Source organism: Protobothrops mucrosquamatus, unplaced genomic scaffold (assembly GCF_001527695.2).
Source record: "Protobothrops mucrosquamatus isolate PMUCROS unplaced genomic scaffold, P.Mucros_1.0 scaffold_186, whole genome shotgun sequence".
NCBI classification, from domain to species: Eukaryota; Metazoa; Chordata; class Lepidosauria; order Squamata; family Viperidae; genus Protobothrops; species Protobothrops mucrosquamatus.
This window is the reverse complement of record NW_015386262.1, coordinates 1,480,875-1,508,667: the sequence shown is the minus strand read 5'-3', so window position 1 is coordinate 1,508,667 and position 27,793 is coordinate 1,480,875. Positions and strand designations below refer to the sequence as shown.

The window sequence follows — 27,793 nt, the reverse complement described above, 5'->3', positions numbered from 1 at the left end:
GGGGTGATCACTCCCCCACCGTCCAGTTTTCTCCCGCCGGGGGACCCTGAAAAGGGTCAAAAGTCGCCCTGGAGGGGCGACAAGCGTGAAGAGAACCTCCGACTGATCGCGGAGGGGCAGCAGCCCCCCGTTTGATCCGGAGCAGCTCTTCTGACTGACGGGGAAAAGATCGGCCATTCATGTGGCCCATCACTTATGCCGTTTCCAGCCAAAGCCAAACTTACAACTAAGCACCTGAAAGTACCGCAGAGGATCTGGGTGAGATACTACCTTCTTTCTATCCCAAGTATTTTTTCTGCAAAAGCTCTTTGAAATTGCTTCCCCCATGAGGAGAGAAGGGAAGGGAACAGTTTTTTCCCCACCCTCTAAGATGGCGGTGTTTGCCTACACAGGGGAAATAAAGCCCTGAAAAAATATAATTAAATAATTGGACTTACATGTGTTTTAGATCTGGCAACTCAAAAAGTTCCTATGTCACGGGAACCAGCTATTTTAGCTACTTGAAAAAAAAAAACAAGAACAGCTGCCCCTCCCCCAGAAAAGAACCTAAACTGGATAAAAATCTAGCCTTTCTGAAAAGGATTTTAAGTGCTATCGGGGACATCTTATGGTGAAGCTTGGTATAGCAACTGAATATCCCTGGCAAAGAGATCTGTTTACAGCCTAGATCTGTCCTTGGTATTATCTAAAGATAAAAAGCTGAAACAGCTGGGAGGTGAAATTGGTTTTTAAGAACTGTGGAGGTGAACATTCACTGACTTTTGTCTACAAAATTAGCCTCCACTAAAGGACTATCTATAACTATTTCAGAAATGGAGGGGGGACCAGCAACCAACTTCGCTTGATTATAAACTTATACTTGAAAAAATTCTTGAAGCTACTGAGATAATTAAATCCAGACTGAAAGACGAAGGCGCTAACTTGAACCTACAAACTGAAACCCAGACTCCAACTAATGAACCTACAACCCAGAAAACAACAAAAGCGGAAGAAATCAATACCAGGACAGAAGACTTTAAGGAACAACAACAATATATTGAAAATTCTGACAACCAAATCCTGATTACAACTAAAGAACCTACAACCCAAAAAGTATCAGAAGCGGAACAAAGTAACACCAAAACAGAGGATGCTAAAGAACAACCAGGACAACACATTGAAAACCTAGATAACCAATCAATAATGATAAAATTGGACATGACTTTTTACTTAAACCAGAAGAAACCTGAGGAAGAAGAAGACCAGACTGAATTGAAGATAAAGACACTAGAACAAACAGCGAGACGGCAACAACTTAATGATTATAAATGGACCAGTTCTTTTGAAAAATTGATGACTGGATGGTCTCCTTTGATTCAACTAACATGTGCTGGAATGAAAGGAGACCTATCTGACAACTTAAGGATGTTGGTATGGAAACCTGGTTGGCAGAAAAAGCTAGAGTGAGGTTTAAAAAATGAGGCCTTTTGACTTACTAATGGATTTGAGACAATAAAGGTTACTCTATTAGTAAGCTGTAATGTACTAGGATGAGAAATAGAAAATGCTTAGGAGATAAAATAAGAATATATTTAACTAAGTAACATGTGTATTTTAGATATAACTTTTGTGTAGTGAAATAAAGGAAATTTTGGTTACCAGAAATTCGAATATTATGGATGTTAAAGGTTAAAATTGGAATACTGTAATTAAAAATTAAGAATTAGGTAAAACTTAAAAACAGGATATGGATATGTATAAGCAAAAATTAGATTGTCAAATGTCTTAATTGAACTTGTTATGGTTAGAAATTTACTAGTTTAAGTATGTTATATCAAATGTTAAGGGAAATTTGATTTTAGAACAGAAACTTGTGTATATTTATCGTGGTTTTTAGTATCGCCTGTTCACCGCCCTGAGTCCCATAAGGGAGATAGGGCGGTATATAAATTTAATAAATAATAATAATAATAATAATAATAATAATAAATAGAGAAGGAATTTTTGATAATGCAATCTGAGATATGTACTAAAAATTTTGTTACTGAACTATTGATTACCCAGTCACCACGTTGCTTTCTAAATACTTGGATATTAAATTGGAAAACTAATAAAATTTGTTATATAAAAAAAAATTGTTAAGGTTTTCAAAATAGCCTACAGTGCGTCAGTGTTTATTGATAAGATTCACTTTATTTTAAAGGATGGATCTGTGGCTGGCTGGCAGGCCGTATTCAACGAGTAGTCCTCGGCGGCGCTGTATCCAGATGGAGAGAGGTGGGCGGTGGAGTGCCACAAGGTTCCGTCTTAGGCCTGGTGCTCTTCAATGTCTTCATCGACGACTTGGATGAGGGAGTTGAAGGGAGGCTCATTGGATTTGCAGATGATATCGACTGGTGGGAGTAGCCAACACCCCAGAGGACGGACTCAGGATCCAAGGAAATCTTGATGGGCTTGAACAATGGGCCCTGTCCAACAGGGTGAGTTTTGATGTGGAGAGGGGCAACGTTTTACATTTGGGCAGGAAAGGTCAAGAGTACGGGTGCGGATTTGGCAAGGCCTGGCTTAGGGACAGTAGCTGTGGGAGGGACCTTGGAGTCCTGGTGGGCAATCACATGGCCGTGGGCCGACAGTGTGCAGCAGCAGCCAATGCAATTCTGGGTTGTATGGACAGAGGCATGGAGTCAGGATCGCACGAGGTATTGGTACTGCTTTGTCGGGCCCTGGTGGGACCGCACCTGGAATGCTAAGGCCAATTTTGGTCACCATATATATCACAGAGAAGATGTTGAGAGTTTGGAGGGGATTCAGAGAGGAGCAACTGGAATAATCAAGGGCCTGGAGACAGGGGCATACGATGAGCGGCTGCGGGACTTGGGTTTGGCTAGTCTTGAGAGGGGAGGGGATAGGGGAGACATGGTGGCAGTGTTTCAGTGTTTGGGGGGCTGCCACAAAGAAGAGGGGGGTCATGTTGTTCATCGGAGCACCGGAGGGCGGGACAAGAAACAATGGTTGGAAACTGATCAAAGAGAGAAGCAACCTGGAATTGAGAAATTTCCTGATGCTGAGGACAATTAATCAGTGAAACAGCTTGCCTCCAGAAATCGTGGGCGCTCCATCACTGGAGATTGTTAAGAAGAGGCTAGACAGTCACTTGTCTGAGATGGTATAGGTTCTCCTGCTTGAGCAGGGGGCTGGACTAGAAGACCTCCAAATGCTGATAGAAAATTCTATCAGATCAAGATAATGAAAAATATTAACATGAACTAAATTCCATTTGAGGATAAAGAACACATAAAAACCATAATCCATACTATAGACTATGTGTGTTACGCACACATGAAAACCCCCCAAATTTCTTCTCCAAACAGCCACTTCCACTATTTATTACACTATTTCTACACTATCCAATACCAAATTGACTCTAGGCATTTTACAGTAAAACAAACATAAAAATAAAGCACTAAACCAAACAGATTAAAAGCAACAATTCCATAAAACTTTCAAAATAAAAATTACATGTCCATAAAAATATTAGATGCAGGCTTATGAGCATAAAAAGATTGCTCCTATTGCAGTAAGTTCACTTCCTTTGTATTTACAGTCAAATTCTACTCTAGGGAAAGTGCAGCTAATTCCACTGAGTTTATATTCATACTTGAATATAAATCTTAACGTATCTGGAACAGATTGTTCTTAGTAAATAACCATTACACTAAATTATCTTGTTTTTATAATTTTACAAAAGAGCAACAAGGAAATAATGCATAAGGGAAAAAGTAAGAAATATCCCCTTGCCTCTTACAAGTGCCTCAAGAGGCAAAAAATAATCAGAATGTAATTGTCAAAAATGAACAGAAACCACACACTTATTCAAGGATAAAAGCTGTGGTTCATGACACCAAGACAGAGTAACCTACACATCAGGTTACACGCTAGAAATAGCTTGTGCTCCAAGCTAGAAATAAAACAATCTGTTACTCAGCTATCACAGGAGACAGAAAAAAGTAAACTCTAGACAACAACAAGTTTCTGCAAAAATAGACAGCTGAATTTCCATGCAGGAAGCCGGATTCCGTTATCTTCAACAAAACTGGGAAAAGATATGTATTGCTCCCTAAGACTCTATGAGTGAAATGTAACTTGGCTGGTACAAGAAATGAAAAGGATAGCTGCTGATTAAAGCACCATGCACTATTTCAACAATTGGGCCAGTAAGGCTGGATTTTGATGTTTATAGGCCATGTTTGGGGCAGGTAGTGGAGAGACGAACCCTATGATCTTTCTCTATCCTTAGGTGGAACAATTGAGAAAATATTAATCGCTATGTAAGTTACCGGTTCCTCATCAGATAGCAAATGTAACCAGTGCCAAGAATGAAGAAAACAAACAAACCAAACCTGATGCCCTGCTGCTATTCTTTGGTTTGCTCAGCTGGACAGAGCTTAAAACAAAAATGACAAAACAGTTCTCTTGCAGTCAAATGTGCAAGCTTGCTCTGCTGAAATGTAAAACTGCCTGTTTCTGTGACTTTTTGTCACCTTGTCTTTACGTCTTTCTCCATTTCTCTTGTATCTGTGCACACCCTGCTCTTTTCTTTAAAAGAGCAAACTGAATCATCAAAAGATTAACCAACAGGGAAATGGAATCTGGGGCACAATTGAAAGGGAAAGCTATTATTGTTTATTTTGCTCAACTTGCTAAATTTCTTTCTTCGTAGCAACTCTTCTAAGATTCTGGTTAGCAGTGGACCATTTACCAATGGGGAGGGCGCTTACCATAAACATTGTTCTGGACACCTGCTTACTTAACATGTAAATCAGGAAAAATGCAAAGCAATGTTCAGTTTCCCAAGCACTTGCTTGATGCCATAGTTGATATAACGTATAAAAAATACTATACTTTTTCTCCATGCCTCTGAGATCAACAGCATACACCAGGGGTAGGCAACCTTGGCTCTTTTATGACTCGTGGACTTTAACTCCCAGAATTCCTGAGCCAGCCATGCTGGCTCAGGAATTCTGGGAGTTGAAGTCCACGAGTCATAAAAGAGCCAAGGTTGCCTACCCCTGGCATACACCATCTCATGCTGCTTCAGACTCTTCTAGAACAAGGTCAGATAACTTTATTTATATTTTATAGAAGCAGCCAGAAACGTGTCTAAGCACTCTTCTTTAGTAATTATTTTCTAAGGAACAACTTGACTTGACTTTTGTTAACTTCATTAAGAAAAACGTATTTCTTAACTTCCTTCTCAGATTATTTAAGGTAGGGTATTAGTCATACTCACTCTAATATTCAAAAATATTAGTCATACTCACTCTCAATAGCCAAGTAAATTTTTCTTTCCCCCTCCTTGGGTTCTTTGCCTGGAGGAAAATAGGTTCCTCTGATTGTAATGGCAGCTTCAGAATATTCACTTATTCTGTGCAGTGCTTCCTTTGAAGTCACTTTCCATCTAGCAGTCTGCAAAAGAAAGTGATAAGAAAATGTCAAGTGAAATTTAAAATAAGATGAATTTTGCAAGGTTGCATGATAAAGTTATCAGATACTTAAAATTGCATCTATGTAAATTCTATTCATTGAAAAAACTAATTAAGATCCATCTGCATAGCATTTTATAAAAAAATGTTTAAAAAGCTTAATTTAATAAGTTTATCTTTCTGGAAATACTGTTTGAGCTAACTGTTAAAAGTTTGGCATTTTTTCTATGCCAGAGTTCATCTTTGCACTGTTATCGTGTTATTTATTTTATAGCTTCATCTCACTTCAAAGAATAAAATTTCTCTCACAGGATTTCATTTACTAAAGGCAGAGATAATTTTTATTTATGTAGTTATTTATTATATATTTAAGCAGCTTTCAGCCAAACAATACAATTTGGAAGTGTTAAAAGGCACTATAGAGCTTTATGCTTGAAAGCATGAAACCGGACTTTGTATATTCCTACTAAAGTTTATGAAACAATCTGGTTAAGGGCTATGTTTTGGGCATGTGTGCTGTCAAAAAGCAAGCAAAATAAAGTAAAACAACTGAATAAAGAGCCATAGCAATGAAGAGTGCACACTAATGATTTTGCAATACTAAAAAAGGCGAAGAATAGGAACCACTCACATATCAAAGCTGCTTTGGATGCTAAACAAGTATCTCCAAATTGCATATTACAAACACACCCAATTGCTTGCAGCATTTTTCTGAATACATATAAGACTGGAGGCTGGAATTCTAAGAGAGCAAGTGTAATTTCCAAAGACAATGTTTTCACCACCAATATGACCAAATTGGTTTATGTGCTGCTGAATGGCATCCAAGTGCTCCTCATCATAAAGATAATCTTTTGTCTTTTAAACACCCCACCATTCTTCAAATTTTATTTAGGATAAGAGCATATTGAGAGCCAGTCTGGTCTAGTGGTTAGGTCATCAGGCTAGAAAGCAGGAGACTATGAGTTCCAGTCCTGCCTTACCCCTGAAAGCCAGCTGGGTGACTTTGGACCAATCACTCTCTCAGCCCAACCCACCTCACAGGGTTGTTGTTGTTGTTGTGGGGAAAAGTAGAGAACACTATTCTACTTAAGCTAGAAAATCTGAAAGAAAGTGAAGTACATTTGCTACAGTTGAGCCACATAGATCTTGTTTTTTCCCTCCTTCCTTCCTTCCTTCCTTCCTTCCTTCCTTCCTTCCTTCCTTCCTTCCTTCCTTCCTTCCTTCCTTCCTTCCTTCCTTCCTTCCTTCCTTCCTTCATCTATCTATCTATCTATCTATCTATCTATCTATCTATCTATCTATCTATCTATCTATCTATCTATCTATCTATCTATCTATCTAATTTTTATTCTGCTCATTTCACCTACGTGAATCCATACACTTTGCAAATAAAACTCTGGAACAGTTGATTTTCCCTCAGTAGTGAAGGGAATAGTAGCATATCATCTTTCCAAATATAGCTCCCCAGACCCTCATTAGCCAACAGGAGAGCATGAGAGACAGTGTCAGGCTATCCATATAACTGAGGAGTTTTCTTCATTTAGTGACACTGGTTGCAGAATTGTTGATTAAAATAAAAGGTCCTTCAAGGCAACCCTCATTGGATGCTACTAATTTTGATTAACTAGGCCAGTGATGGCGAACCTTTTAGAGACCGAGTGCCCAAACTGCAACCCAAAACCTACTTATGCATCGTCAGGTGCTGGGTGGGTGTGGCCCATTGGCTGGGCGTGGCTGCGGTGGTAATGGCAGACTGGGTGGGACTAAAAAGTTCAATCAATCAATTCCAACTTTGCAAGATCTTTTTTTTCCCCGCGAGAAGTTGAAATTGACTGATTGATTGAACCTTTTTTTTTTGTACACAGTGACGGAGGCCTAAAGTGAAAAGGTTTTATAAAACCCAGCTGAAGGCCTAGGACTGGGGTGACGGCGCGCGTGCCCACAGAGAGGGCTCTGAGTGCCGCCTCTGGCACCCGTGCCATAGGTTCGCCACCACTGACCTAGGCCAAGATCCCCAGGCACAGACGCAGGATCTGTATGAGATAAATCTTGGCAGAGACCTGGTTGCCTGTCGCTGGTTTTAAAATAATCACAATGACGTTACATCTGTAGCTTGTGAAAATCAAGCCACATGACTGGCCCTGAATGATGATACAATCTCTTTTTTTATCCTGGAATATTGCAGGTTGGTCAATAACATTAAAAGATCAATTTTTTTTGAGGATTCATCATGTGATATTCTTTTCCTGTAGGAATTCTATGTTATATCAGAGATGGTGTTGAATAATTACTGGATTAACTCAATCCTTCTACATCTAGAAAGGCAGTATTGTGACTATAGTTAGTACTGCCTTACAAGCCAATTTTTATTCTGATACTAAGCTTGAAAAATGCGATGTGACTATAATCAACAACATTCTTTCAAAACTAAATGTGCAGTTGAATTATACAAATCAAACAAGCAACATAAACACACACAAAAAGTTACATGGGAGCAGAAAAACATTACTATAGGAAGAAGAGTTATAGCAATTAAGAACCTCTGCAATTTAAACGAAAATGAGAAAAGCAATCCTTGCCTGAGGGAAATCATTGATCTCCAGTTCTTCCTCATATCTCTTAAAAGATTCATTTTGTCCGCCCTCCTGCTTCTCCTCCTCTTGTTTTTCTATGGGTACATAATTGAGTTTGGCATTGATCTTCTCAGCGAGTTGCTCCGCAATAGTTTTTGCAGAAACTGTTGGAGCCTGAATTGTGCCACCCCTCAGGATAGCGTTTGTAGCTTGCTGCATCACATCCTGAAATATTTAAAATTAAAAGAAAAAAGAAAAACTAATTTCAGAAACATACCACTTGCAATTTAATATATCAAGATTTTGGTAAAAGTTATAAAGCAATTGAACAAATGAGAAACGGAAAGCTTGTCAAATAAACAAAGCTGGACATAGACACTACCTAAGGGGGATGATAATATGACTCTGCTTGCAGAAATAAAGGCCTTTACGGTGTTTCAGTCTCTTAATTATTCAAAGATCACTGTGATTTTAAAATATGATACTTCAGTCCCCAATCTGTCAATGCTGGCAGATGGGAATAGGAAACAGATTGCTGCTTCATATTGCAGCCATAGCATCGGCTCCCATGCTGTCTAGTACAGAGAAGAAAGATGTAAAGAACAGGCAAAATTGGAAAAGTCAACTGTTTCTCTTCTCTTCTTACAACCACAATGATAGTTTCAAATCAGAAACCTGCTTTCAGAACTTCTCATATAACATTTTTAGCAACAATTGCCAACTCTTGTTTCTATTCCAATTATCTCATTTCCCAGTCTCCACATAGATAAGAAAACAGAGATAAAACAAAGGGTTTTATTATAAATAAATTACCAGTTGTACAAAGAAGAACAGGGCTTGTGGTACCCTTAGAGACCAACTAATTTATTCTGGCAGAAATTTTATCTATTTCACTAAAATAAATTTGTTAGTCTTGAGATAAGAGTCTTTGTTGTTTTTGCTGTAACAGACAATATTACCACCCCTCTAGAAATTATCTAGAGGGCTGCAGATAATTACAGCATTCAAATTGGCATTTTTTTCAGGCAAGAAAAAACAGGCACAGCACAAGACACGTAACAAATCAGGTGCGGGGCCACCAGAAATGCACAACCTAAGAAACATCACACATAGTCAAGGCTGGGCAGAATCAATCAGGAGTAACACTGCAGGCATTGTTTGCTTTACATTGTCAACTAAACAGCTCCAATGAAAGGCCCAAACTCAACCTGACTAAGACCTGAATGAAAGAGTAAGCTTTTGCTCCAAATAATTACCAATGAGTTTGGGGGAAGCAGAGAGTAGTAGTTTGTATGTTCTGGATAAGAAAAACAGTGACAGAAGTGGTGGGAACTGCAAATAATGAAAGATGATGGCTAAAATAGGGAGGAAATGGAGAAAAGGCCCTACTACGGTCTCTTCAATGGCTATGCAAGGGAACATCCTAGCCTTTTCCTCCTTTTTTTTTTTTGCCTTTTGCTTGTGAGAGTCTCACACTGAAGAATTTTGCCTTTCTATGGAAGCTGTCCACATGAATAAGTACTCTGAAAAGTCAGAATCCCTGATCGCTAGGCAATCTCCATGCATGAAGAGGCTTACTACTGCAGACATTCACCACATCTATGGAGGGGGACAAGAGAAAAATTAAGCCACTAAACTGAATGTTATCCTAAGTAGACTTACGAGAAAATAAGATCCATGATATGATTTATTTACATCACAACTTACCCTATAATAAATAAGGAAGCAGACACAGGGCCCTGTGCTTACAGCTTCACACATTTAACCAAACTGTACAAATACATTCTTATGTGTATTGATATTTGATGAACACATTAATAAAGAAGAAGACATTTTTAGAATTGTTTTCAGAGAGAATTGGCAACCCTAGCTGTCAAGGTAGGGAAGCTGGACAGTATATAACAGTGCAAGGCAGGAAAAAATGGAAAAACTCTTTTTATATCCATTGTATTTGTGGTGCAAAAATACATGCATAAATATGTACAACTAGGCCATCTTATCAGGTTTAGCTCTTAAAAGGTTCTCTACTTGTAACCTTTTCCACTTGAACGTTGAAAACATAGAAAAAATAATCCCAAACTCTTATTTACTTTGGGACAGATATAAAGATACGAGCACTTTTCCAAACTAATTCACAATGTAAGAAAAAAATCTTGTGTGTTCAGGTCAAAAGCTATTTATGGGAAGACCACAGATTTGCAAAGTGCAGGAGAGGTGCTGAAGGTAATATAGACATTTTTGCACAGTATGGGCTTGGTTCAAAATGAAATGGCTCCTCAAATTAAGAAAAAAAAAATCTGGTATCGTTTCAAACACTTCTCCAAACAAAAGTATCCAAGTATAATTGTAAATGTAAATTCTTACGCCTATTTATCAGTAGTTGTTCTCAAGCATGTAAACAACCATCTATAAAAATGTTCATGCAGAAATAACATTCCAGTTTCTTTTTATATCCGAATACTTTCCCTTCCAAAAACATTTAATGCCAATCAAATCATGTTTATTAGATCGTTTTATGTCTTTCAAAGCATTAAAATATTTATTAAAATATCTAGATAAATATCTTTTGTTAATGATAAAACCATATTTTGAACTTACGGATCAACAATCAGATCAACAGCATTTCAAATATTACCAAGAAATACATAGTAAAATTTAAGTTATCTGGACCTCCCATGTACATGTTTTTGAATACCAACCCATATACCTAGATGGTGTTTGGTATTATACCAAATACATTTATTACATAGATGTTATTCAAAATATTTTGAATTATTTGTGATAATTTCATGTATCTACACAATTAAGAGGTGTTTATAATTTATATTATAATTTATAATGGAGTGATTCATATTTTTCTGAATACAAATTCAAATTGTGTTTCTAGTTCAACTGCAACATTTTTATTTTAAAAAAAAATGAAATAAATATTTCATCCCTCTTTCCTGCTAATATCTATGTCTGCAGAGCTGTCCAGATAGTGAAGATTGTACTATATACATTTAGCAAAACATAAAGCATTTAACATAAGACTATAAAAAATTGATTTGTAGAAGAGGATGACCTTAAATTGAAAAGAGACCAATACTTGTGCCTCGGCTCCAAGATTCTTCTGTGCATTGATTCTCAATGCCAATCTCTTAGCAATTTCTAATTTCTCTGCATTTCCTGCTGTTGGGGCAGGAACATTAGATGAACCACCAGATGATGCCATGTCCTTCACTCTTTTCTTTGAATTGAACATGCTTTCAATCTGCTCGTCAATCTAGCAAAAAAGAAAAGTGAAAGTTTATATTTTTAGGGTAAACATAGTAAATGATTAGAAACAGCATGCTAATGATTTAGTTACCTAAGCAACTGGTTTCTTTTTCAAGCACTAACCTGAAAAATTATCCAAAATAAAAATTGCTCAAAAAATATCCAAAATAAAAAAGTAGAAAAAATTGTGGTTCATTTTTGTGGTAACATCAAATAGTTCATAGATTGTGAAAATGATAGACAGATATTGATGAATGAAAAATAATACAGTATTTGACTACACTTTAAAAAAATTGGGCTCACAAATTCACTCCAATATAAGAAATGCCCATAAGATCAGTCGGAGGGCGGGGGGGGGGGAGGAAAGTCACATGTCAGCACGTTTTGCATCCGAAATATCTAACTAAAAGTAATGTATGAAATACTTACATCAACCGCTGTATCTTCATCATCTGAATCCTGCAAGCCAAGTGCCGCTTTTTGTAACTTCTTCCGCTCATTAGCCAAAGCTTCTTCTGTTTCATCAAACTTGAATCCTTTACCGGAGAAGCCGCTACTCTTTTTAATTGTTTTTCCCTCCTAAATATGCATTTAAAAAGTCAGCCCCCAAATATAAAAATGTTATAAAGGTTTATTGGCAAAAGTTTTAAAATTTACCACGTAAGGTATTTTAACGTGCCATTTTAAAGAAACGGGGTACCTTGGGTGATACCAGGTTGGCTGTACATACTTAATGAATTGGGTTCTTTGGGCTTTGGGAGATGAATACTGAAGTACTGATGAGATTTTCTGCCAGCGTTTTGCACTGCATCCCAGAGAATCTTCCTCAGAAGCAAGGGGTTGCCTTGCAGTCTTTGTAGACCAGTGGTTCTCAACCTTTTTAATGCCACGACCCCAACCGGTCGTAAGCCAAGGACTAAACCGGTCGTAAGTCGAGGACTAAACCGGTCGTAAGTCGAGGACTAAACCAGTCGTAAGTCGAGGACTACCCAACCGGTCATAAGTCGAGGACTTTCCCTGCCCGGAAGCACCGCGCATGCGTGGTTCCGCCCCCTGCGCCGGCCGAGGCGTAGCTGGCAAGCGGCAGAGACAGAGCAGGCCGACCACCAGCTGGCCCAGCCCAAGGGAGGTAAGGCACCCCCCGGAAAAGGGGAAAAAAATGGACAAAAAAATGGCGGACAAAAAAAATGGCGGACAGCCTTGCTTGGCGACCCCCATGAAATGGTCGATCGACCCCAAATGGGGTCCCGACCCACAGTTTGAGAACCACTGTTGTAGACTGTAAGATAGAGAGTTGGTTGGTGATTGGAGGTTTCCTGGGAGCTATTGATTAATGACTGCTGGAAATTTGACTAGATCACTTCATCTCTTTGTTGTGTCTGATTTGGATCAGTTGCCTATGTGACAGATTCCTAACAACCTCCCAACTGGGACACAGATGAAACATCTGGAAAAAAAACTGATCAGTACCTCAGTATTAATTTCCTGAAGACCAACTATTAAACAGATAAAAAAATGTGATAATTTAGTATCTACCACAAACCTAAAAAATTATACATTTAAAACTGGAATTTTAAGAGATAAATTAAATTATTTTCAAAAATTTAACCATCATTCAAAGAACAACACATATTAGTTGAACAAATTCATCCTCCCATTGCTCCTCCCATATATTCTTCAAATTCATCCTCCCATTACTCCTCCCATATAATCTTCAAATCTGTTTTGAAGGACTAGAGCAGGGCTTTTCAACCTTTTCACAGATTGTATCACTTTTAGGACATGACAATATTCGAGTACCACCAGTACTTAGCAAGGTGTCAAAAACTTGATGATTAAAAAAATGAAGGGAGGGGGGGATTTTGGATTTTATTGATTAGATTGATTTGTTGTTATAGAAATGGCTAGTTTATATTATTATGGAAAAGTAAAAACTTGAGGTTCGATGTTAACGCTTTATTCTACTGCAACAGAGGAAGTCAGAAGTCAATGCCTTTTCTTTTCCACTTCTCCCCCTCACTTTCCCCCCCTTTTTCCTCCCCACTGTGTTCTACTATTTGCTTTTGTATTTTATTCTATAATCTAATAAAATGTTACAAACTGTTAAAAAAGGGGAAAAAGTACCAGTTTTAATTTCTTCAGTGGCGGTTCTTTTGCTGAATCACTTTCCCTTTGCACTGACAAAAGTATGATGAATTTATTCATATTTATTAATATGCACCACTACCTTGGTGGTCAGCTGGCTGGTTGGCCCATCTTCCTCTCTCCCCCTCTTCTCTCTTTTTCCTCCGTGCCTGCTGGGTTCTCCTTCCAGAGCCTCTTCTCCACTCACTCTTTTGCCTCCTTGCCTACTGGGCTCTCCTTCCACAGCCTCTTCTCCGTCCCCTTCTTTCCCTGTCGTTTTTTTATCCCTCTCCTGCCCAAACCTGTTTCTTTTATATCCTCTCCTCTCTCCACCCTCCTTTTCTCTTCAGTGCACCTCCAGCTGACCCCTCTCTTCAAGGATGCACTTCTCCATCTCTCTTTCTCCATCCCCTTCTCTTTTCCACATTGTCTTTTTTCTCTCTCCCTTTCCTGCCAAAATCTCCTCTTTTTATATCCTCTCCTCTCTCCTTCCCCCTTTTTCTCTTTGGTGCAACTCCAGCTACGTGCTGCTTCTGGAAGCACCAATCAGCTGGAGCCTAACGCCAATCCTAGATGCTCAGTAGAGCCCCAACACTGGAGCTCCAGCTGGCTCTCCCACAGGCCTGTGCGGCGCTACCACTACATTAGCTCATCCCCCCGCTACACTTTTTACACTTTTTTTTACAGTGCTTTTCAACCCATTGTGCGCGTACCACCTACCAGGTGCTAAGTACCACCAGTAGTACGTGTACCGTGGGCTGAAAAGCAATGGACTAGAAAACCTTCTCAGGACCACATCAGGAAAACTTAAAGAGAGCATTGGAAAGAATGAGAAGTCAGCTGTTAATACTAAATGTAGTTAATGATGTACAATGATTTATGAGTTACCAGAGGAGCTACCATTCTTGGGTGCTCCCACATGAAGAAAACTTCCTAGTAATAAAAAAAAAGCATCATCCAAAAGTTCTAGCATAATCCATTCTGATACCATGTGTAGAACAGGCTTTCTGTGATCAGAATACTCTTTTTGTTTATATAAGAGTTCCTTCAATCAATCTGAAAAGGTACAAACTGTACTCCTAAGGCACCCAACTGTTCTGTTTAAGAACTGTTTTTTTGCATACATAAATATAATCAGAATTTAAGTAAGCAATCTGAAACCAACAGCAACTATAAAATGGGTAACTCACAGCTTTCTGCTGATCTTTGAAATCCATCCAAAGTTTCTCTAGCTCTTGAGGCACTGTGGCACCTGACAACTCCAAAGCTTTAATTATATCACCAGCATACCGTGCTTGATCTTCGGTTATGAAGGTATAGGCAAAACCCTGTAATAAAATACTAAGTATAAACATAACTGAAAGTACATCGACTTAAATTTATTTTTCTTTCTGTGAATTTTCCACTATGCCGGGATGAATTTGTAAAGTCCAATTTCCTTCTTCAAAATCAGTTATCTTTCTCTACCTTCAGAGAAACAGATCCACACCAACAATAATTTGTACTGAAACTTTTAAACAAGATAAAAATTAATACAACTAATACAAAAGAAGAAGAAAATAAAAAAAATCAAAGAAAAAGAAAAAAGATCCAGGAAAGAAAGAAGTTGAAGAAATATACAAAAGAAAAAAAAAGATATAAAGAAGTGGCTTCCCAATATTCTTCTCAGCAGTTATAAGTAGAAATATATTTGAATTTCTCTCTTTAAAGTTACATCATATTACTCTTCTTTGTATAATTTATGCTATTTACCAGAACCATAAATCTCAATTTTCTTTCATTTTTATGTAAAACGTCCATCAAAGAATAAATTATGTTTTCATATTTTTACCGGGCCAGTGAGATCAACTAAATTTTAAGAGAATGTGAAAGATGTGCAGTATTCATGGTTTCAAAATAACTAAATATATATATAGCATACAAATGAAGTAAGTAAAAAACAATCACAGCATAAAGGCTTGAGTCTTAATACTGTCGCAAATTTCTGAGCTGATAAAAATCAATTGAAACAAGCCATTAGTTTCTTTCCAAAATGATTAAATATGTTTAGTTTTAAATAATAGGATATCATGTATTTCTGATCTTCTTTTTATTCTTTCTTTTTTTAAAAAAATCTTGATTTAAAAAGAAACCTGAAATCGACGCAAATATAGAGCATGATCCAGAATGCATATCATGAATGCATATCCAGAATGCATATCATCATAAATGAAAAAGTGATAACTACTGTATTTTCAGTGGCTCAAAAGTGGAATGAGGAAAAATATAATTTTGTTAACATTTTTTTCCTCCTGCAGCCTGCATAATCAGGAACTGTGTTTCCCCTGGTTCAGTGGAACATTTCCAAACAAGGTTTCACAGAACTAAATACTTAAAAGAGATTCACTCAGGATCTTTGCATGTACGCATATCTTATCTATATGTAAACTATCAGACGTATTATAATTCTACAATGCAGTCCTATTAAGCACATGGTCAACAATTTTCAATTTGGTTTCAATTGCAAAATTGCTATTTAATTGAAAATGAAAGGTACAAATCACTGAGTCAATGCAATTAGGCCCAGGGTTGAAGAACATTAAATCAAGGATTAGACAGAGTCTGAGGGCTTCAAGTTATTCACCACTGTTCTGTTTAATTGGAAAAGAATACATTTTTATTTATATCCCTGCTGATCTTTGAAATCATTCCAAAGTTTCCAAATTTTAGAGCAAGTGGTTGCTCAGAAAGTGTATAAATTTGAAAATAGGAAGCTTGATGCAAACAAATAATTATTTTATTCTTAACATAGAGATTCATAATAATAATCTGCAAATCAATACATCTGTAGCATTCCATAAGTATTTTTAACAAAGCAATAATCCATCCTAATGAGCCCTTATCTTTAAGTCATCAGTGAAAAAAAATATTTACATACTTTGTTGCCTGCACGCCCAGTTCTGCCTGCCCTGTGCACATAATCTTCATAATGATTAGGACAACTGTAGTTGATTACAAGCACAAGTTGTTTTACATCAAGACCTCGAGCTGCTACCGATGTAGCCACAAGCAGTTTGCATACTCCACTCTTAAAATCATTGATTATGCTGTCTCTGTCATATTGGTCAATACCTGCAGAAGAAAACATATGCAAAGGATGTTGATGAACATTTAATGTTCAATTATTTTGTCAAATAATTAAAAGACAAGGAATGCCCACTACCTCCATGAAGTGAAAGACAGGGGTAAGAAGCTCTCATCAAGTCTTTCAGCAATCCATCAGCATGTTCCTGTTTATCCACAAATATAATGACAGCTCCTTTTTCCTGATTATGTCCTAGTAGCTCAAGCAATTTCAAGAATTTGTTCTCTTCTTCTATGACAATCTGAAAGACCAGAATAGTTCATGAAGGAAGCAGTACAGTTATCGCCAATGAAATGTTAGGAAAGTATGCTCTATAGTAGCAATAAACCTAATTCAAACATTATAGTAAACATTCTCAGTGGAATCTTACATTAATTTTACAATAAAAAGGATTATTTTTTTTATAGATAATCATTGGAACTAGCAAACAGAGCAGAATTCTGCTTCATTTTTCTTGTCTTTGAAAAAAAAGACTGCCTAACTACAAAGTGGTTACTACAAAGCTATAACATTATTTTGTGGTCAAGTCAAAGACCAGTTCCAACTCATTCAAAGATTACTTTGCTCATTAAATGATTTATAGGACTGCCACTTAACTCCTGGAACTCCAGGCAGCTCACAATAGGTCAAAGTTGTACAATAATATCTAAATTAACCATAACTCAAATTAAAACTATAACGGCAGACTATATAAAACAAGGCCACATAAATTACTCAAATCTATAATTTGACTGTTCAAGCCGCCTTATCCAACATCCTGGCCAAATGTATTAGCCCATAAAACTTCTGAATCTATATTTTGGACATCTATGGCATACTTGAAATTATTTCTGAAATTATCTCCAATTTCTATATTTACTATGTAGCATGATGGGCTACTTTGAAAAAAACTAAGCTTTAAACTGTATTTCACATCACCTAAAAAGTGAATTCTGGTTTCTGATTCTGAACTCATAAATAATAGCTGAGCAGTGGTAGTGGCCTAGAGGTAAAGAAGCTCGCCTCCCACTTGGAAGGTTGAGAGTTCAATCCTATGCAGTGGCAGAGAGTTCAAAGAGAAAATATCTGTTACGAACTCCGCATAGGTGTCAGGAAGAGCACCCAGCCAGTAAACGTTCAGCTGCAGCCAGTTGCCCGACTTCACCCCATAACAAAGGGATTAAAGGGTCATAAAAAGAAAAAGAAAGAATAGCTATGGATAATATTTAGAAAGCCAGCCTTGGATCCAACTTTTTTTCTTAATAATACCATAGTCACAAATTGCCAGTTCCTATTTGAAGATGTTCTTTATAATAAGCATATGGTTTCTTTTGATAATTGTTCCATATGAACTTCTTAGCACAGCAGATTATTGGATAAACTTTGCAATAAAAATTGTATACAAGTGCTATCAGTCTGCAGCACAAGAAACGTATTAATACATCTGAAAGGTCAATGCCTGCAAAATATTTACAAGCAAAGTTTCTTGGATATATAACTTTGTTCTAATGCTATCCTTTGAAGGCTGTCATTAAGACAGGGAATACAAAGATTACATTTCTACATCTTACCACTGTCTGTTCAACATCTGAACAGACAACACTCCGTCCACCAACTTGGACCTCAATTGGTTTGCTGAGAATACGGCGAGCTAAAGCCTCCATCGCTCTAGGGAAAGTAGCAGAAAACATCACGGTCTGGCGATCAGGTCTCACATTGTCTACAATGCGCATAACCTATTAGGAATAAAAAGGTGGGTTAACGGTGAATTTCCCAAATCAGCTACCTCTTGTTTGCCTGAGGAATGAAAATCTTCTACAATGTTCAGTGTCTATACCAGTGGTAGGAAATTATCTACTACTAAGATATTCACAAGTGGTTAATATGTAAACTCATTTTTTGGGGGGGCTTCATATAATCTTGTACCTAATTTAATGAATCGGATAACAGGCAACAATGTAGCATAAGTAGGTACCAGGCAATACTTTGGACTCTTCCCTGCCCATTTTGATACCCATATCACATATTAAACATTTACTAGACAAAAACAACATTCTAGTAATCAATACCTATGCCATCATGGAGCAGAACATGACATATACTATTTAAGCCTTTGTTAGGAAATCTGTTAACTAATAATCCCTCTGGTTACCTGAGGCTCAAAGCCCATGTCAAACATTCTATCTGCTTCATCAAGGACAACGTATGTCACTCTCCGAAGGTTTGTCACCCGACCTATAGAAAGGAGAGAAAACAACAAAAGGGAACAAGAATAAATCTAAAAACTATTTTTCTTCATAAAATATGTAAATAAAATGGTACATATTCTGACTAAGATCTAAACAAAGATTTAAACATTTATTTATTTTAGAAAAAACAATTCACTAAGTGCCTTATCTCTTTTTGTACTGGCAAATGTTTTGGCAATTGTGTACTGATACACAAGGCTGATTATTTTGTCAATTTCTTCTCTTGTATACCAGTACAGAAGAACCTGCAAAATTCAGAAAACAGCCCTCACCAAAACACATCATAAAACTAAGACTAAGGTGAAGCAACGAGCCCCATCAGCCATTATCTGTGAGCGCCACCTAGAAAAAAACATATTAGAGATTACAGCGCATGTGTGGAAAGCAAAATTCAAGTGATAACTGAAGAAACCTTAAAAAATCTTAATGTCATTATTGGAAATACTTATGGTTCAAAATTTAATTTTACACTGAAGTCAGGGAGAGTTTTATCTCCAATTTTCTAAGCAGAAAGTCTCATACTGGTTCATAGAACTTATTCATAGAAACTACCATCATATAAATATAAACAGAACTGCACAATTTTTTTCTCATTTACGAATATAGCTTAAAATTAATGAAAATCTTAAGGATAGCTATCCTCTACACAGTGACAAATAGACCTATCCAAAGGATATCTTTGCCTTGTGTAATGATCTACACCAAAGATATTTTTTTAAAATTTAAACTAGAAAGTTTCAAAGATGCTGATATAAAGTGTACCTAAACACCACATAATTGTGTTTGAGAATCAACAATTCTATGCTAAATCTTGTGTCCAAAAGCAGAATGAGCATACATCAGTGATTCTCCATTACTAATTAATATACTATCTATTCCCTCCTTGTTGGTTTATATGGCAAAGAAGAGAGAATATGCATGAATATTTAACATATATGCATGCTTTTCTTTTAGAAATTAATTCTATGACTTTTTTAAAATAGTAGAAAGCAGTGTGAGGATTTGACCTGAGAAGCCATGAACCCTTAAACTGGAAAAAATTAGAGATTTCTGCTGTAGGTTTCTATTGTTCTAATATTTAATGGAACCAGAGAGAGTAAAGAAAACCCTTCTTGACTACTTTTGCATATAGAGACTTGACACTTTACAGAAACTTCAGGAATATACTCTAGCTCAAGAAAGAAAAAACATTCTCTCTACCGCAAACAAGAAGTTACAATCCACAACAGCCTCTTTCTATTACTTTATACAAACTGCTATCCCCCTTTGAATAAAATGATACCACAGTGAATGTATTAAAAACAATAAAAGCACATAAAAAATCTGCAGATGCCCAAGCCATGTCACTTCTATTTCACTTAGTGAATATATACAGGAGGTCTGAGTTTCACCTCAGCTACTGATGCTTATTGGTTGGAAGCTGGATTGAATTAGACCTTACTGCAGCATCTTCAAGCAAGTGGATAGCTCTTTTTAAAAATCAGAAGGAGGAAATGCTATTTTAATGTGATGTAAAAGTAACTAATTCAAAGTAAACATAAAATTTCTACTTTTTTCTTTACCTCTAAATGCATTATGTAGCGTATTATTTCTAATAAGCAAAATAAAATCTTTGCAACACTTTTTTTATTTGACTCTTACTGTACAAGTGTACATTATTTTGGAACAGCATTGCTGTACCTACCTTTGATGGCTTAGTCTTTGGAAGCCCAGTTCTATAACTCTTGAAGGAACTTTTTCCACAGAAGTCAAATATCAACAGTTTAGTAAGAGTTTTTACAGTAAAATACATAAACAATTAAATATTATGTGATAAGCACATAATGTGGCAGTAAAATGTATTGTAAAGCTGCAATATTTCTGTTTAGGCTATTATTTATCAAAACATTTTGAGAAAAAAAGCCACTTTTTAAACTCAAACTGCTATGTTTTATACCCAAATTTAGAGCTGTAAACTTCTTTGAATATAAAGTGAACAATCAGTATCAACAAGCATTTGACAGGGAACGTGATTTCAATATAAACGATAGATATCAAACATCTGTTTTTAGAAAATTAATTCTGAAGCTGAGCTATAATCCCAAAAAGAGTATGTTTATATTAAGAAATGCTTCAAGGGTTTCCATTCATCAAATACTTTTGAAATCTATAATGAAAGATATTGAAGAGAATCATTTTTAAGACTAGCTTTTCTATTAGAATAGATATCACAGCTTCAACAGATCTATGAATTTCATTATTAAGGGGGAGAGAAAAATGTGTCACAATTTCTTTACAAAGAAAAAATATTTTCTTACCATTATTAGCTGCTAACATATCAATCATACGGCCAGGTGTGCAAACTATTATTTCCGCACCCCTTTTCAGTTCAGCAATCTGATTATAAAGTAAATAGAAGAAACTATTTTAACATTTATAACAAGTAACATTTAAACTATCTATACCAGCGATCTCCAACGTTTCCGGCTCTGTGCACTGGCAGTGGCAGGGGAAAGAGGGCAGTGGTGGGATTCAGCTGGTTCGCATCGGTTCAGTAGAACCGGTAGCTAAATTTTGCTGCATTCAGAGAACTGGCTGGTTTCCAAAAGTCCAGTCTAGGCCTCGGAGGCCTGGAGGAGGCCTCCCAGGCCTAGAACAGTCTGCCGGCAGTACATGGATGCCACTTCCAGAAGTCCCTTCTAGGCCTCGGAGGCCTGCAGGAGGCCTCCCAGGCCTAGAATGGCCCACCGGAAGTGCGTGGATGCCACTTCCGGAAGTCTGTTCTATGCCTCGGAGGCCCAGGCCTGCATTGAATAAGAGAACCTGTTGCTCAGGTATTTCAATTCCACCACTGGGAGAGGGGATGGTTTCGTGTGCACATGCTGCTTGCACAAATACAGCTTCGCACATATGCAAGTGGATTTGCCCACCATTTGCACAACCCAGTTCCCAACAGGCTGCAGCCTGGCACCGGACCAGGGGTTGGGGACCCCTGATCTATACTATTAATATATGGTTTAAAATATGCTTCCCTCTGTTCTCAATTATCAAATTGATACATCATGTCAGAGAAATATACAGCTACCGTACAGAGAGGGAACTGGGTGCTCACATCACCAGGTTCCTCTGCCTAAGCCCACATTTTAAATAATGCCCATTTATTTAGCCTCATACCACCCTCTTCCTAAATATAGGTAAAAATGAATTACCACTGAAAAAATGTGTAAAACCAGCTAAAGAAGAATGAAGTTTTCACTTTCTGAACGCTGCCATCCCATTGTTTCAAACTGGTAATTCTTAAAATATAATTGTTGTGATATGTAGACCTATCTCCAGTATTATTTTGTTACCAGAAAAATCAGTCACCAGGTAATGTGAACCTTAGACTGAGAAAACCTCACTATTCAGGTTTTATAGCATCTGTCAGACAACTGACTAATTCAAATCCACTATACTCTTTAGAATATTGTAAAGTTGTAAATATTCCTTCTCTATGGAAAGTTAGCTAAAACAAATCTGTGTTTTCCAGCCCTTGTGAATATACAAAGTAAAACTGTGCGTTCAGATTTTAGATTCAATTTGAAAATGGTACTTTGAAATGCAAACATTGCACCTGTCTGCAAGGCAGCTGGGTTTTTTCCTAGAATCAATTAAAGAGTGCAGAGAAGCCTGACATTTATATTTGTAATTTAAGCATATTTTTGGAATTAGATTCAAAAATAATCTGATTATTTTGGAAAAAAGCCTATTTTTGTTTCTAGAGAAAGAATATTTTTCTGATAATAAAGCTCTATTTATCTAGGCCAGGGGTAGGCAACCTCGGCTCTTTTAGGACTCATGGACTTCAACTCCCAGAATTCCTGAGTCAGCTATGCTGACTCAGGAATTCTGGGAGTTGAAGTCCATGAGTCCTAAAAGAGCCGAGGTTGCCTATCCCTGATCTAGGCCTTCCTATATCTCTTAACCATCAGAAGCAGCCTGAGGAAGTATGGTAGATACGAGGACAGTCGGGAAAAATTACTGCAAGAGTTGATTTGTTTCTGGTATCTAGTCCAATACTTTTAAGCACAGAAAACAATAATTAAATTATGAAGGAACTGCCAAACCTGACTGCAAAAAAGGCAAGCGTTGTTTATCACATAGATGGCAATATAATCCATCATCCTATGACAGCTTTTCAGCATTTCAGATTCAATCTATGAAAAATGCTTCAGTATGTCACCTTATTTTCCAAAGTTCAGGTGGCTGCCTTTCTGTTCATCTTGGGAAAAGGTATGGCTATTTAATATGTTCCACATAGGTGCTGCATTGGTACTGCATGCTCCAAAGCACTTTTTGGAGACTGAATCCAAAGTTCTGGCAATCCTGGATTCTATAAATATGATGTAAGTTTGATAACATACCTGTTCACTTATTCCCGTTCCTCCATATACACATACGACTCTAACCCCAAGGGTCTTTGAGAATTTCTTACACTCCTTTGTAATCTGTAGAGCTAGTTCTCGAGTAGGTGTCATAATGACAGCTGGAAAAAAACACCCAGAACGTTTAGTCCAAAAGACCTCATCATGTACACTCTAGCAATTTCAATAAAACTGAGACTCTCCTCAAAGATTTCTGTACATTATGTAGTGACAAGAAAAAAGGCCGTGTTTTGTTATACTTTACAAAAAGTATAACAAAAGCAAGACCATCACCATTTTTTTTTCAGCATGAAGTTAAAACTGTGGTTATTTTCAATTGATTAGTTTGTGCTCTGCATTTGTTTCAAAAGCTGTTTTATGATTGTATTTTGTTTCCTTTTAGGAACATTTTAGAAGTGTGTGCTCTATATGAGTGATTGGACTAACAACAACATCCGTACCTATTGGACCTTCGCCTTCTTCTAATGATCTCTGATCCATGATGTGTCTGAACATGGGCAGCAGAAATGCAATAGTCTTTCCACTTCCTGTTTTAGCAATGCCAATTAAATCACGTCCACTCATAATTGCAGGTATAGCTTGGGCCTGAATAGGGGTGGGCTTTTCATAGCCATGTCTTTAAAGAGAAATAAAAAGGTATTTTATGGACACAAACAACATCATATACAGTTCTACAAAAGTACCGATTTTCCGTTTTAATATCACATATTTTAGAAAGTACAGCTATAGATTAGTGAAGAAGTGATAAATACTAGGAACTATTACATATTCTGATACCTTTAGATGATGTCAAGCTGTAATTCATAGAAACTGCAGCCAAGCCTAAGAGATCCTGAGGATTATATTTCAGCAACACCTGAAGGATCACAAGTTCCTGATTTCTGGCATGTGGGTTTGTAAAGCAGAAACTGCCTTATAAAATACTTGACTGAAACTAATAGGTGTTTAGCAATATATGAAGCCCTGCATCCCCCATTTTTGCTGTACACTGCAAATCTCTTCACAATTTTACCTAATCCTAAAATATATAAGCTATCTATTTCCATATGCTTCCTTACTTTTTCATGGAATTCAGGATTTTCATAGAAATACCACATTGGACCCAGGTTTTGATCGGCTTAGGACATCCTTTACCCTTGACTGTAATTCCTTCCATTTCCAGTCTGTATGCATTTACCTCTGCAACATATAACCTGAATTAATATATGAATCGCTCATTTGTTGACATTTAGTAATATGTCTTCTATATGACGAATGCTACTTAATGTTTGATCACTTTTTTACAAGATGGCATATTCAGGTATCTTTATGAGCAATATACAACAATGCATTAATATAAAACTGATGAAAATCATGCAATAAGCATCATTATCTACAACCACTGTGCATCTTCTTTTGTAATGCAAAATAATATTTAGCAGCTTTTTAATTAGATAGCCTGTTAGCCTGGTTAAGACCACAGTAAACCATAACCTGATTAGATTGATTCTGGATAAATAAAGTAGACACTCTCTTATGGCTTGCACAAGCAATGCCTAAAAAAAAATCTTGGCTTTGCATTTCACGTGACTGCAACTACTGCTGGAAGCTTTTAAAACTCTGAGACTAAACAAATAACATTGAATAATAATTCTCTCTCCATACTCTATTTTTTAACAAGAAGGAAAACTGAATATTTTTATTAGGGCAGCAGGCACTTGGGACTTAGGCAGGAAAGAAGAGAAAGCACCTACTTTGGGCTCTTCAATAAGGAAGCTGTGGGCAAGGATCTCAAGCTGACTCTTATTGTTCCAATATGGGAAAAGGTGCTAAAGGCTCCAAATCGTATGAACCGATAGTACACTCATAGTACTCATAGTACACAAGAAAGAAGCCTGTTTGTGGAATGGCTATTCTGAATCCAAACTAATGACTTCATAAAACATTCTGACTGTTTTTCAATAGAAGTAATTTGTTCTCCTGTTAGATTTGAAAAAGAATCAAATATTAAGCAGATCCATGAATCTCTGCTTCCTGGCTATGGGAAGATTTATTTTTCCCAATTTTTTTGACCCTGTTGTCATTTCATTAGATGCTAAAAAAATCTTGGCTTTGCATTTCACGTGACTGCAATTACTGCTGGAAGCTTTTAAAATGCTGAGACTAAGCAAATCACTTTGAATAATAATTCTCTCTCCATACTATATTGTTTAATAAGAAAGAAAACTCTCAATAATCTTTTCACATGTAAGAGCAGGAATCTGTAGTTGTGGTGTAGAAATATACCACATGTATTAATAATAATACATTTATTATTAGATCAATGTTTCTCAACCTTAGCCATTCTAAGATGTATAGATTTGCACTCCCAAAATTCCCCAGCCAGCATGCTGGCTGAGGTATTGGCTGGCTGAGGAACTTTGGGAGTTAAAGTCCACACAGTTCAGAGCTGCTGCAGAAAAACTGTATTACAACACAACAAAAAGACAGACAATCCAGAAAAGACAGCAGCTGACAGGAGGAGTGTAGAGGATTCTCTGCAGCCTCCTACATTGTTCAAGGAGCTTCCAACCTGAAAAATTTAAGAGGTACCAGGCTAGTGGGATAAAGAAACTGCCACTTCCTCATTTAATGAGGAATTAATTTAATGAGGAAGTAGCAACTTTCTTGAGATGAACCCAATTCACAATATCTCACAATTTAATTTACTGAATTTAGTATCAGTTTCTTTGACACTGCTTATTACCTTCCAGAGTCATTTTGGCTAGCTCAGGAACTTCAACATAGAAATTTTTCCTGTAAGACTCATATTCAATCTTCCCATGATCCACTGGTTCCAGCAATTTCCTATGTTTTGTTTGGTAACCTGTCAGTGCAGTCTGGAGATCAACTTCCTCCTCTTCAGAGGAATACTGGTGAATTATAAAGCAGGAAAAGTTTTAGGGAGATTTTTTTTTCTGCAAAGCATTTCTATATTTTTTTCAGAATGTTTGAAATTCTACAAGGCTACACATTATAAAACCAGAGGATAAAAAACCCCAACAAAGTAACTACAACAGCATGACAGTAATGGTTTACAGAGATTTTCTCATTATGAAACTTGTGTTATAACGACCCACTAGATATTTAATTAACTTATATATTTAAAACTTCAGTTGCCTTTTACAAAGTTCCTTTTCCCAAGATAGCTTGTGTGCTTCTTTTCTTCCAAATTTATCGAGTTACTAGATTTATCCTCCCTTGGTATCTGTACTTTTACTATGAAAACTACGTGTCTCACCTCTCTGTTTTTGCTTATAACTGTTTTCTGCCACTGTCGCATTTCTATGTGTTGTCTCACCACCATGGATCCACATGGCTACTGGGTAACTACCCATTTTGCAGAAGCTGAGGTAAGGAGAATTGTCCTGGCAGCTATGGTGAAAACAGCACTCAACACATGCTCCCCTTTTAGAAGGGGGAAAGACAGGCTCTTCAATTGCTCTTTCTACAATTATATTAACCAACGGAGGAACATGAGTAGCCTGTGCAGCAAAATTTCATTTCCCATAATATTAACAGTGTTTCTGATTATGGTGAGCATAATCCTTCTGCTCCCTTTCAGGAATGCCTCATTTTGAAAAAAGTATAAATCTTAAGCATTCACAATACAAAAGTAACGACAAAACAAATTATTGGATTCCAATGCAAATATGTTCATCTATATAAATAAAAATATAAATGTTCGTTTGTTCAAAATCTTAAATCTCTGAAAGTTCTTCACCAATTGCTTTGAAATTTTGACACAACATTGCATTCGAATACGCGCGTGTTTTTATATACCTATATTATATAGATGTCACACCTGTGACAGGTAAAAACATGTTTTTTGAAAAACAGCGCCATCTGTTGGACGTAAAAGCATACCCACAAGCATTGTGAAATTAAACATATTACAAACGTGCGCTTTCTCTTGTCTTTCTTTTCTATTTAACCAGACTGAGCCACAGCAACGCGTGGCCAGGTACAGCTAGTTATTATATAGATTGGGAAACTGAACAAAATAAAATTATTCCCATGATTGAAACTAACCATCTCTTAAAACACATAGTTTTTTCTGGAGTTTCACATGAAATAATACAACACGATTTAATTACCTCCATTGCATCCTGATCATTCACCATGAGTTCTCCTTTCTTCTTTTCAGTCTCTGGAGAAGCTTTTTTGGTTTTCACTACAGTTACTACTTTTGTAACTGTTGGACCCGATTTCTTTAAAATGAAAAAAAAGGGGGGGGGGGCATTTTACTGAGTTTGGAAGCATACAAAGCAAATCAGGAAGATGAATTACTTTAATACTCTAATTTTGAATTTATGTATCATAATATTCAAAAAACTATTTCAAAACCAGAATCAAAGCCAATTTACCTTTTCACTTCCAGCTCCACCTTTTACACTTCTCATATTAAACTTCTTGACCTCTTCTTTTACTTCTTCCATATATGCATCTAGTGGATCTAACTCTTCATCTTCAATTTCATTACCTTCTTTTTCTCCTTCTGCAGTTTCTTCATCGTCATCTAATGTGAAAGATATTTTTAAAAACATGTTGGGATACAATCTGTCCATACATATGTAACTCATACTTCCCTAGATACATT

The 27,793-nt window shown here is 36.8% G+C and overlaps 1 protein-coding gene across 1 annotated transcript in view; it reads right to left on the bottom strand.

Annotated features, from left to right (window-relative positions):
* Positions 1-27,793, bottom strand: part of DDX46 (DEAD-box helicase 46) — a 41,419-nt gene that overhangs the window by 5,502 nt on the left and 8,124 nt on the right. Inside the window, exons 7-22 of the mRNA XM_015824295.1 lie at positions 27,561-27,712; positions 27,291-27,404; positions 25,901-26,066; positions 24,234-24,354; positions 23,616-23,791; positions 23,155-23,276; positions 21,070-21,148; positions 18,676-18,758; positions 18,095-18,259; positions 16,623-16,785; positions 16,338-16,531; positions 14,611-14,748; positions 11,726-11,875; positions 11,103-11,303; positions 8,045-8,263; positions 5,301-5,445 (exon numbers count right to left, since the gene is read on the bottom strand). Coding sequence (XP_015679781.1) covers positions 5,301-5,445; positions 8,045-8,263; positions 11,103-11,303; positions 11,726-11,875; positions 14,611-14,748; positions 16,338-16,531; positions 16,623-16,785; positions 18,095-18,259; positions 18,676-18,758; positions 21,070-21,148; positions 23,155-23,276; positions 23,616-23,791; positions 24,234-24,354; positions 25,901-26,066; positions 27,291-27,404; positions 27,561-27,712 — 2,388 coding nt within the window. The remainder of the gene's footprint in view (positions 1-5,300; positions 5,446-8,044; positions 8,264-11,102; positions 11,304-11,725; positions 11,876-14,610; positions 14,749-16,337; positions 16,532-16,622; positions 16,786-18,094; positions 18,260-18,675; positions 18,759-21,069; positions 21,149-23,154; positions 23,277-23,615; positions 23,792-24,233; positions 24,355-25,900; positions 26,067-27,290; positions 27,405-27,560; positions 27,713-27,793) is intronic.